The sequence below is a fragment of the Phaseolus vulgaris genome, chromosome 10 (genome assembly GCF_000499845.2).
Source record: "Phaseolus vulgaris cultivar G19833 chromosome 10, P. vulgaris v2.0, whole genome shotgun sequence".
NCBI lineage: Eukaryota > Viridiplantae > Streptophyta > Magnoliopsida > Fabales > Fabaceae > Phaseolus > Phaseolus vulgaris.
In genome coordinates this window covers 42,821,790-42,834,765 of record NC_023750.2, presented here as the reverse complement: position 1 = coordinate 42,834,765, position 12,976 = coordinate 42,821,790, and the positions used below count along the sequence as shown (strand labels likewise).

Genomic DNA, 12,976 nt, shown 5'->3' with positions numbered 1-12,976 from the left:
AAACAATGATATATTCTTCAAGTTCTAAAATAATGAACAATTATTTTTAAAATTTTACGCCCCCGATTCAATCGGGGGACCGAATTGATTATAAAAACATGGGTTTAATTTGTCGATTTATTAGTGAACAAGGAAAAATATTATCTAGACGCGTAAATAGATTGACCTTAAAACAACAACGATTAATTACAATTGCTATAAAACAAGCTCGTATTTTATCTTCGTTACCTTTTCTTAATAACGAAAAACAATTTGAAAAAAGCGAGTCGACTGAGAAAATTACTACTTTAAGAAAAAAAAATAGAAATTAAAAATTCGAAATCCAATTTGAATTTCTATTCGAATTCAATGGATTGATGTTTTGTTCGAAAATTTTACGTAGGGAGCAAGTGATACGATGAAATCTTTTTCATCTTCTGATATAGGAAAATGAGGAACCATTGCAATTAATTAAAAATACACAAACCATTCAAAATCACATTTTAATATCATTCTTCAATTATATACAGAACTTCAAATTTTGAAATATTTTCCCACTTTGGTACATTAATTGATTACTCCTACTACAATGAACCTAAAGGCCAAATCAAACTGATAAACAGAGAGATCAGTATTATAGAACTAATAATTTAACACAACCGTATCAAGGTTGAGTAAAGCAAAACATTAACATGGAAAACATTATATATCTCGCGTAATAAAAGATTGCCAATAAAATGCTAAAGATAATAAATTATATTTATTGTTTAACATCAAGACTATTTTGCTTTAAGAACAAGCTTTTGATTGAATAAAAAAATAAAACTTATTTGTAACCATTTCGAGGACTGGCTCAACCACCTCATAAATGATCATTTGGTATTTTGGTCGAATGAAACAAACACAACACAACAGATAACTTGTTCACCAATTTTTCGATTGAATTGACTACCCTAACCCACTCCATCTTTTTATAATTGCCAAGAAGGAACAGAATCAACGTCCATATAATTATAACCACTAGTCTAAAACAGAGAATAGGACAAACTGTCCACCATCTTCTGTTCACTGATATCTTCTGTTCCCCGAACATGGTTTGTCATTACTCTTCAAATGAATGGAAAGCTAACGGCAAAAATGGCATTACCAAAACTCAACCTTGAAATCAATATACATTCTTAGTTCTTTGGGTTTATTGGTCTTGATTATCAACCCTGTCAGTAATTTTCCCTCCAGGAGTTTCTACATTACTTTCCTTAAAACCAAGTTCAGCCAAGTCTTGCTTTGCCATCAAGTTCCTGTAAGAAGCCAATTATATAGTTCATGGTAATTAGTTTTAAAAGAAATTCAAGTCAAAACAAACCTACGAACCATATATACCAAAAGTAATATCTGCAGCACCATATACCAATATTTTATAATGAAAAGAAGAAGACAGATAGATCAAAGATATACACTAAAATCACTAACTTCTATACTTCATATTTCATCATAAGAATTGGTTTAGATTATGAGATTAGACGTGATGATTTCTTTGCAAAATGGGTACAAATTTTTTATAAAATGTCATTCTACTTGTGACTACGATCTTGTCAAGCTCCTATGGTGTCATAAAAAATACACATCTATAGAAAACCCAATGAAAAACTACTGCCTGAGTAAAAGGATTAATAACGGATGCCAGAGGAATTACATGAGGTAATCCTAAATATAGAGACTCTGTCTCTTAAAATGCTATTGCTGCCTCCTGTAATTTTGTTCTCTTTTTTGGTTATTCAAAAAGGCATTTTATTCCTATAATTAGGTAATTTGTAAAGGTATGGTTGTATTGTATGCGTATTTTCTTTTGGTTTTAGTTCCACACTCAAGATCATAATAAGTTTTAATGAAAAGTGCTCACTCTTTTCTTCACCAAAACTGCATTGCTCACTTTAAAACAGATCACTCTCAAGAATTTAGAATGACTAATTCAAATCCACAAAAGATATAAATACTTTCATAAAGGTGCTAAGTGATCAAGTCAAACTACAACATTGAGCTCAAAAGAGTAGTTTAGCCTACTTAATTAACACCAAAGACTAACTAACATATGCATTAAAATCTTATCTGCAATGCATTGAAAGCAACCCACCTCTCCATGCGACACTGCAGGTATTTTTTTGAGAATTGCCTGCATTTTTCAGACTGGTGTCCAGCAGTCTTCAAACAATTGAGATATTCCGCCTTCTCCTGCAACAGGGCAATACAAGAAGGAATTAAAATGGAGCTGAGAAACCCAGAATGCATAAACAAGTGAAAAGGAAGCATTCATACAAGGTCACACAAATGCATGTGGTCCAATGGGAATATTCCCTTTTCCGGAGGCACTGGACGGAGCCCCCTATTGCCACCAAATGCACCACCTGTACTACACAGAAGAGTCAAAGCGATTATCAATAATCAGAAACACCAAAATAGAACAAAGCATGGCGAAGAAATCAGCATAGGAATAGCAAACGGTATTGGTTTTAGAAACAATAGAGGAAGCATAAGGTTTTGAAAGAACCCTATTCACTACAAAATTTGGAAGCAAATAATTTATGAAACAGAGGATGAAAGGTGAAAGAGAAACAAATACCTGCAGCACTCATTTCTAGGGTTTCATGCGTGGTTATGGAATCTCAGAAAACAGTTTCAATTTGAAGTGGATTAAACTATACACGCTGCAAGTTCAGTCCCTTCTACTCTTCAGGTCGATCATACCACGAATCAAAGTTTTGTAATTAGGGAAAAAAATTAAAACTCTCTTCTTCTCAATATTTTTATTAAATATTTAATTTTTTACACTAAAAAAATAATAAGAAAGATTAAGTTTAGAGAGAACAAATAATTAATCATTATATTAATTATATTAAATATTAATTTAAAAATTATTAATATTTAAGATGGTTTTTATTATTAATAAAAATTTATAAAATAATTTTTAATTATATCTAAATTTGGAATTTCTATTAGATCAGAATTAGTTAATAGAGAGTAATTTATAATATAAAGTAATAATTAGTTATATTAATTTAGAAATTATTTTATAAATTTTTATTAATAATATAAATTAATTTAATTATTAATAAATTTTTTAGTTTATACAATAATTTTTTATTAAGTTTTTAAAATTAGTTTTATTTAATGATTTTATTATAGTGTTATAGATAAATTGTCTAATTGTTTTTCAATATGTATTTTGCTGATGATTTCATGATGAAAAATAATTTGATAATTAAATGGACCGTTGTGCATACATGACTCCTTTTTTATGTTTAGATCATAAAGAATATCTTGAAGAACTAGGATGTTAATTTCTTTTATCTTATCTACATCAATATTTTTTTTTCTTCTTTCTTTAAATTCTCTTCATCTATTGCATAAAAAGTATTTTCTCTTTTGCTAATATTGTTGTGTGAAATAAGAAGACTCGTGGCACTCACAAATGAATGTGACTTTTCAATGAAAAAAATATTGAAACTCTAAACTCTAATAATCTTTGTGTACCCAAATGACTTGTAATAAAAAAATAATCAAGATACTAACATGAAAAAAATAGCAAAATTAACAAAACATCAATTATTGTTGCATACACCCAAACAATATTAAAAAAAAATTGCTGAGTCTTTGCAGTAATATGGGACATGATCGTGCAAAACCTCAAGCAAGTGGGTATGAAGGAGTCATTTTAAGTTTAGTCTATGTTTGCTAAGCAATTAGAAAAAAGGGTCATCTACGTTTTAGGAAATAGGGTGTAAATAGTATTTTTTTCGTGAAAGTTGTTAAAATTGTAAAAAGAAAGAACTTTGTATAGTGACATCATATATATTCTCAATCATACTTAGTATAATCAATGTTTACCAGATCTTATCTTGTCACTTATGGATTTTTTATTTAAATAATACAATTTTATTTTCAGATTTATTAAAACATGTATTTTTTTTATAAAAAGGGATAAATGGTGTTTGAAAGTATAATTTTGAGATTGTATCAAGCACAACTTTATATTTGTATATATTAAAAAAAAATCTACTCTGTGCTTAAAAACAATTTTTTAATAATTTTAATTTTTTTTACTGAAATTGTTATAAGAAACACGACTTTAGCATTAATATTTCATTTTTCATTCTTTTAAAAAAATTGTATATAAAAGCACTACATTTTAATTATCTTTAAAATTTTATTTTATTCTAATTTGTTTAGTATAAATTGTAGGTTGAGCCACGACTTCAAGTTTTGATTTTTTTTTTTATTCTTTTCATGAATGAACTTGTCCTCTTCTATTGGCTGAGTTCCAATTATACAATTCAGTTTCTGCAGATTCCTCAATCATTTAACCAGTTTTACATTTAATTTAATGGTCAAATTTAAGTTACTTGTCAAGGAAATTGGATAAAAGGCAAGTAAATAAAACTTCTCACTGATAAGAATCCATGATTAAAGAATCACACAAAACTATATAGAAATTATGACATATTGACATGAAATGCACATGTTCATATAAAACTCAGAAAGAAATTAGAAACGAATTAAAATAATAAAATCGTGTCTTTATGCATAACTTCTGTAAAATTTAATATATATATTAATATTGAAGTCATACTTTTATAACAATTTCAATAAAAAAAATTATTATAAAGTCATGTTTAAAAAAATCTAATATATGTAATTCTAAAGTCATGCTCCTAAACACAACTTATTCATCTCTCTAACAAACACTTATTTCAATTAATTCAAAATAAAATTACAGCATTTATGCAAAAAAAATAAAATACAATATATATAAGCCTTTATCAACCTACATCTATAATGAAGACAACTTTGCTATTTTTAAGACAAATTTTACACTTTTATTCATTCAAGGACGAGACTGTTATACACATTTGAAACCAAATTTATTATTTAGCATAGACTTTATACAACCGAAACATTGATTTTGTTCTATTTCATCCTTGTCATGTTGAGCAAGATTAACATTGATATTGTTTTAAAATACCAACTTAGTGGGCACCTTGAATTTAGTGAGTGAAATTAAATGCGGAAGAGATAAAGTAGAGTTGATTTTCACTATATAAGTCCTGCACCCACCCTAGCAGATTAGTTCACCAACTTACTATGTGAAAGCTTTCTAGTGTCCTAGGCCCTTTGACACTAAAAATTGAGAATGAAAAAAAAAACCAAATATGAGATGAAGAGGAATATATACATTTTTCACTACATTCATAATGTATTATTACATATTTGCAGATGCCTCTAGCCTCTAGCCTCTAACCTCTAACCTCTTTCTTAGCTTGTGAGAAACGAGCTAAACTGCATGTGGGTTTACGCTTAAGTTAGGATTCCCAAGTCCACAGAAAAAATTAAGTATGATAATTAAATATATAAATCATATCATAACCATGCCATCTGCAAGGGAAAAGGCATAGACATGTAAAGCAGATATAATTGATTATGTAGCAGTATTCGTTACGTTTCGACGTGGAGATGAATTTGTATTGAGGGCACTATGCGAAAAAGTATCGAGCTTTCTTAGCCTCTGTGCTCGAGGATGCTGAATGATTACGAACACATCATTTGTGGAACTTTCAACATGAGAAGCAGAAGTTGGCTACACAGACAGAAAATGAACTATTTGAGTTATTTGGTCTTCATAAAGAATGTATACGTAAAAAATAATAAAGGAATATTTTAAGAATGCAATATAAGTTACCGAAAGCTTATAAGAATTTGTCGGATGACATTTAAGAATGCAACATACCATACTATGTAGTCAACTATATAATTAAAGAACATGAGAACAGATTTGTAACACTTACCACCCCAATGTGCCATTCATGGCTACTAAATTCTTTAAATGTTACTGCATCCATTTCCTGCACCAAGGTGTTTAGTTTGGTCAGAAAACAGAATAATGTTCTGTAAACTACATACAGTATAGATTAATTATTTAATTATCTTATTTGCATATGCGAATGAACTCTAGATATGTTTTTTTTTTGGATCAGGGGAAGAAAACTAAGAAAATGATTTATTTATTTTTGTTAGAGGAAATAAAAATAGAAAAGAGAAAAAGAAAATAACTTTTACCTTTATTTGATTGTAAGGGATGGAAGAGGAGAAAATAAAAACAGGATATTTGGCGGGAGACAAGGAAGAGAAAAATAATTTAAAAAAAATAGTGAAGCTCATTATGTTATTTCTCACTTATTTTAATTAGTCCGTTTTCTATTTCATTTTAAGTAAAAAAAATTAATTTTCATCATTTTCTACTAACTTATTTCCACACTAAGTATATAGTATATATCCGACAACTATGGTGTTCTGGCATAGCGGACATTGCAACCAGGAACTACGACGTCTCGGGTTAGTCGTAATCCCGGAGGCGACTTGCCGACACGTAGTAGCCTATCAGGAACGATCTAATCTCACCACGCCCGTGGGGTAGTGCTCTCACAAGCACGCGATCACCCTTAAAACAGGTAATTATGATAATATCCAGCGGAATATGAGGACACTAATCAAGGTCATCACAATAACAACAGTCAAACCACTACAGTAAGTAATGGGCATTGAAAGATGTAGACTTCCACAAGGCCCACAAGTAGAAGAGTAGTATAACCCCCACAGAACATAGTGAGATAAAAGACTAACTTGATACCCGACCCTCTAGACTGAAGGAAGGACGAAATATAGGAATTGGTGATCTTACTAGGATTGTGGACACCTTGTAAGTACACTATGTATATATCTATTCTCCAACCAAACATCATCTTTCCTTTGGATCAAATTTCAAGCTTCTGTTTTCTCTCTAATTCTTTTCCACCCTACCTTATATAGAAAACAGAGTAAACTTATCTAAATAAGTACGTTAAAGGTATAATTTATATATTGGGGAGTGGGATCCTTGTCGTCCAAAGGGCAAGACTTGATACAATAACAAGTATGAGCTGCAATCCTAAGCGGTGCTAGACTATAAACATCATTTACAACTGATTTCTTGGGTTTTTGACTATAAGGGGGTTTTTTTTTTTTTGCTTTTTATCAAAATGGGATCCGTTTAAAAAAAATTACAAATTTAGACAAGTCGTGTCAAGTTGGCACGACATCAGTATGACAGGACAAAGTCGTGTCTAATTGGGACGATTTGTGCATATGAAGTCGTGCTGAATTGACACGACTTGCCTAAACTTGTAATTTTTTTTAAACAGACCCCATTTTGGTAAAAAGCAAAAAAAATAACCTCATCAAAATCCTGATTTCTTACTAATACACTTTGACTGTTTCGTATTCCTATGTAGTGAAAACATTCCAGTACAACTAAAATAATCCATGTCGTTTGGAATCTTGATCTACTTGTGAAGATGAAAAACTTACAATACTATAGATGGGAGGAACCAGAGTATCGCCTTTACACTTAGTGATGGGCATAACAGAGAAGTTTGGTGCCAAATCTTGTGACCTGAAAATCCATCTGTATGTAAAGGAATAGATTAATAGCTATAAAAAGGATCTTATACTTGGAGTAAAATCATACTGGGTGGCTTTTTTTGGATACATTTTTATAAAGTTCGATAATTCAAGTGTACTTGCACAGGAAAACAGATATGCATACCCAATGTACACAAAGATGCAGAATTGTGCCCATTCCCTGAGCAATAAACGAAGCCAGTAATTCTCTGAAGAGTCATTCATGTTCATATATATCTAAAATTGATGAGATTGTTAAAGTTAGAAATATATCTATATCTATATATATCACTGTGTAAGTTTATAAAGAGAAACCCAAGTATAATACCACAGTTTCTGCTGTAGCTACTATCTGCATTGCACCCTGAAATTTCCTGCTCGATGGAAAATATGTCAACTATTAAGTATGAATTCTTTTTTGCATGGGTAGATATATCTATGCAAATGGGAAGAAATTACACATGCACATTTCTCAGATGTGTGGCACTTACTTGAATATTGTGTACTTTTTATACACGGCATCATACATTGGTTGAATATCTTCATTTTCTATAAGGCTCAATTGTTCTCGCAACACTAGTAGGTTTTGGGATATATGGTGGAATATTATATAGAATGTAACAAAATAATTTAATAGCAAAAGAGCCTGCACATTTGATGAAATTATGAATTAGCATCAAAGAATCACGCATGCTTCTTATAAATCACAAGCATAACAGTTTTACCAATTTAACTGCATTATATTAGACCAGATAAGAAACTTACAGAAAAGTATGGCACACAAGCCTTGTACCCAATCAGAGTCAAGTAAAAGATACATGCAAGTGCGGCAGTTGAACGGCGTTCATATAAAGAAAGACGCTCACACATGATGCAGTAACCATGAGAAATGAGCAAAAAGCAGACAAAAGCAGCTGTCTGAAATAGCACCCCCGTTACATACACCCCAAATGACATCCACAAAGAGCAGGCCTGAAAATTGAAGCAAGAATACCTGCAAGAATAGTGTCATGAGACCCAATGAAGTAAATTTTGCGTACAACAGCCTTACAACATCACACTACTATAACGTGTTGTCTAACAAACTTCAAAGCCTGCCATGCTTTGTCCAGTCTCATTAAATATATTTGTAGGATGTCAGTGTGTTTGGATACATGTTATAAAGGCAAAAAAACATATAAAAATGGTTAATAACATGGAAGTTACATGTTTTATCTTCTCTGTTGTGGCAGAAACTATGTCCCAAACACGCCATGTAACGTTTATATAGTCGAGATTACTTGACAGGAGACCTCGTAAACTACCCGTTTGAAATTGAACTGTTTTATGATGTATTAATTGATTCTTCATTGCAAAAGAGTTTCTCCGTTATAAACGACAACCCCACAGATACATTTCAAAATTGGGGTCAGTTTGAGCTTTGTCCCCTACCTGCCGGTCATAAACTTTGTACAGGACCAATCCGCGGCGCTTTTACGCGAAAGAATAGATACACGCATTCAGAAAATTTTCAACTGCAATACAGAGTTTTTCTTGTGCATGAGAAGGCTTGTGCGATTCGTTTCTAATGAATCTAAATTTAGAATAATTATTTGCCTTTTTTCCATCTTCACTTACAAATACTCTATCAATACACAGTCATGCTTAGAACTAGTAAGGTCGTATTACTCCGCGATCTTGTCTGACAAGTATTCTGAAAAGCACAGTACTCTTCCATAGAATCTGATACGTTCAAGAAGTGTAAATCAAAGAGGTGGGTGAAAAAGTACAGTGATGAATATCTAAGAGGAAAGACCTACAGAATCGAAGGTATTAAGGTTTTGAATGTTGATTCAAGATAGAGTGGCTAATCTTTTGGTTTCACAAAATTGAAAGTTCCATTAAAATGTTGATGAAGTTTTGATTCTCAAATATATGGAATGTTTAGTTATAGAATTTGAAAATTTGGTATCCCCATCTTTCCTCCAATCAAACACTTAGTTTGCCTCCTTACTCGCGAGCTACAACAGAGGCAAAGAGTTACCCACTCTTTCCTGAGAAACTACACTTGATTTAAAATCAAAACACAAATATACAACGCTAGAAACCAAGTGCAACATTAAACAAGCAAAAAGAAAAAAACCAAAGCGCAAAACCTACCAGAAGAGGAACGACAGCATGAGCTGCAACGCTTTAATCAACGGGACCGAAGCAAGTGTCCACTGCAAATTATTCCACTGCTCTAACAAAAACAACATCACAAAACAAACCAGTTACGCAACCAAAAAAATCACCAATGCTTATTCAAAACTCAAGTCAACAATACTACGAAAACAATTAACTATCACAGAGCTTTCAATTAAATTCACATATTCATAAAATAAAAACTCCTCATCAACTTCACTCAGACAACAACAATGATATCCTCGCGTTGCTTATAATCAATTCAAGATCAAACTCGAGCAACGATAACGAATCATCGCTTAACGTGAAACCTGAGTATGTCGCGTTTTGTAGGTGTAAACGGTCCAAGAGCAAGCAGAGACGAACCAGATCGACAGGAACATCAAGTACAGCCACGGCAGCGAGCGATACGACTCATCCACTCCCACGCCGTAACCGTCAGAGGACCTCACCATTTCGTTGCCGGAAAACGATAAACGCTTCGCCGCCGGCGACTTCTGTTTCTGTTTTAACCGTTTTTTCTGTGCAGTCGTCGCTTTTGGCTTTGTTGTGCTGTTGTACTTCACCTTACCATGCGCACTTTTATACGCTGGAGCGTTGCACACGTCTCAAACGTGGCCTGTGCTTTAAACGAGTCAAAACCGTAATTAAATATTTTTTTCTTTTCATTAATGTTTAATCAACAAACTTTCCTTTATTTTCTACGCTTCACTAAATTATGTGACCACCACTTCAAAATTAAATCTTAGATATTAAAAAAATTGATTTAATAAAATCATATTTCAAATTAACATACTAAACACGATTGATATATTTATAAGATTTTCGAAATAAATAAAAAAAAACTAAACTAAGTTATAACTTAAAATAGTAATTGTTTGGTGCAAAAGCATGATAAATGGGTATGTGATTAATTTTGTATTAAAATGCAAAGTTGATGGGCTAGGTTTTGGGGAGAGAAAGTTGGTGGGTGTAACTATCTTTGTTCCATAATATATAAAATTATTGTTTCTTATTTTGTGAAGTGATTCTAATGAACTCTTTATTAATTGGTAAAGCAAGAAGAATAAATCTTAACATTTGGGATAATTGAGCCCTTTGAAAGGACGTGAAGAGCACTTGAAGGGTACCCTCTTTTCAATTTTTAGTTAAAAAAACATTAACATATAACACAAATAAAATAAAAGGACAAAACCCACCAAATCAATCTAGGAAGTGACGTTGGTGCTTGATGATGCATTTAACCAACTAATTTGCAAATTTTAAGCAAGGGGCTTTGACTTTGAAACAGAAAGGATGCTTATAGAAGTTTCTTTTAAAAAAAATATTTGATAGAGTTTTTCATGGGATTGCAAATAGTTTCCTAAAGGTCACATATTCTTTAAGGTGTTCACAAATTTATTTAGCATTTATTGCAAAAAAAAAAACACTAATAAAAACTTACTCTAATAGTCTTTTATTACAAGTATTCTAAAATTCTAAAATTTATAATAGAAATAAAAACCAATTTCATATAGGAACTAAAAGCATAACTCTGCTTTTATTATGAATTATTACGATTTCAAGTTCGAGAAATAACATCATTATGGTTAATCACTGTATTTGATGTATTGTCCGTTTTAGAAGTCAGTATTCCGTCACGATTTTATCTTTAAAAAATGTTTTGATGGGTTAAGGGAGGATAGAATATATAAATTATCATTGTTTCGACTTCAACTTCTGAACGATGTAAGACTATATAGACGATACCAAAACCGTATTAAACACAATATTTTAGTTAGTTTTTTTTTATTCAAGTAGAAAGATGTTGTTTAAATGGAATTGGGTTGATATGGTAGTTGAAGGTGGTGACCATAAGAGAATGAAGACTTTAGGTTAACAAACTCACTAACAAAACTACTTTCCTTCACATCCTACCCAATCAAAAGTGTGAAGATGTAATGTTTATTTATTTCCATTTGTATATTATATAGTTCTACGCAAACAAGCTCACCTTTACCTTTCTTCACGTTTTGATCCATGAAAGAGATCTCCAACATCACTATTTTTTTCAACTGAATTTTTTAGAAGATAGTGTCATAATCCAAGAAAAAGTATTTACTTGCAATAAAAAAATAAGGGTTCCTAATGAAAAACTACATTCTTCTTACTTAGTTTATGGTATGGTTCTTTCTATGGAAAGTTTCTTATAATTTAGCTTCTTTCACCTAGTATCATCCAAAAATTGAAGGACAAAAGCATTTTCTATTGGGACTCACTTCGAAAAGCTTGAAAATGGGCCCTTCAAGACCCAATATGTATCTACTTGTAGACATCTTCTTGTGTCACCCCAAATCTAAAAATACTTTTTATCCCTTGTGTCACCCCATACATAATTCAAAAGATATTTTCGAATCCATAAGTGTTCTCCGGATTTATGAAATCTGTAAGTAATTTTTTTTTTTTAAATGTATTTCAAATTATATAATCCAAAAGTCAATCTCAGATCTAGAAATAGCTTCAGATTATATAATTCGGAACATCTTTTCTAAAAAATTATATTTTAGATTACATAATCCAAAAGTCTTTTATGGATTTGAGAGTAGCTCGTTCTGGATTATGTAATCCAGAAGTTAATCTCAGATAAAAAAGACTTTCAAATTATATAATCCAAAAGCTAATTATGAATTCGGAAAAAGACTTCCAAAATATATAATCCAATAGCTAATTATGAATCTGGAAAAAGACTTTTGAATTATCTAATCCAAAATATAAAGTAACTTAACATTTTTACATAAGGACATTTTTAAAATACTAATTTTTAGAATATTATGGAGGTGGCACAAGAACATATTAGAGGTGTAGGAAGAAGCAATTCTACTTGTAATTGTTAAGGCTTGATTTGGGGGGTTTTCTCTTTGCAACCCAAATTTTCTCCTGCACCTCCACGAAGGTATTTAAAGGACCAAACTTTCCTATTCCCTAGCTGGACTGTTTATTCCTGCACCTCCATACCTTCTTCTCTCACCTCCATAAATTTCCAAATTTTTAAAAATGTCCCTCTATAATATTCTGGATTACATAATCTGGAAGTCATTTTTCAAATTTGTAATTAGCTTCCGGATTACATAATCCAAAAGCCTTTTTCAGATGCATGATTATTTTCTAGATTACATAATCTGGAAGTCTTATTTAGCTTCCGGATTATATAATCCAGAAGTCTTTTTTCAAATGAGTTTCCGAATTATATAATCTGGAAACTACTCTATGGGGTGACACAATAAGGATAAAAATATATTTTCATGTTGTGTATGGAGGTAGCAGAAGAAGATATGGAGGTGCAGGAAGAAACAGTCCCCTAGCTGCT

At 31.4% G+C, this 12,976-nt stretch overlaps 2 protein-coding genes across 3 annotated transcripts; both read right to left on the bottom strand.

The window, feature by feature from the left end:
* Window positions 1–705: 705 nt before the first annotated feature.
* Window positions 706–2,751, bottom strand: LOC137819198 (uncharacterized). The gene is made up of 4 exons (XM_068622971.1): window positions 2,597–2,751; window positions 2,293–2,381; window positions 2,111–2,208; window positions 706–1,277 (listed from the first exon to the last, which is right to left on the bottom strand). Exons 1-4 carry the CDS (start codon window positions 2,607–2,609, stop codon window positions 1,172–1,174), a joined length of 306 nt encoding a protein of 101 aa, XP_068479072.1. The 5' UTR covers window positions 2,610–2,751; the 3' UTR covers window positions 706–1,171.
* Window positions 2,752–5,184: 2,433 nt separating this feature from the next.
* LOC137819424 (uncharacterized) lies at window positions 5,185–10,231 on the bottom strand. 2 transcript variants are annotated; one of them, XM_068623274.1, is made up of 9 exons: window positions 9,942–10,231; window positions 9,607–9,688; window positions 8,233–8,461; window positions 7,959–8,113; window positions 7,796–7,841; window positions 7,613–7,704; window positions 7,375–7,471; window positions 5,817–5,873; window positions 5,185–5,608 (listed from the first exon to the last, which is right to left on the bottom strand). In XM_068623274.1, exons 2-9 carry the CDS (start codon window positions 9,624–9,626, stop codon window positions 5,450–5,452), a joined length of 855 nt encoding a protein of 284 aa, XP_068479375.1. In that variant the 5' UTR covers window positions 9,627–9,688; window positions 9,942–10,231; the 3' UTR covers window positions 5,185–5,449. The 2 variants fall into 2 exon arrangements, with proteins under 2 accessions (XP_068479375.1, XP_068479374.1); XM_068623273.1 differs by having other exon boundaries at window positions 9,607–9,683; window positions 9,942–10,225.
* Window positions 10,232–12,976: the final 2,745 nt, after the last annotated feature.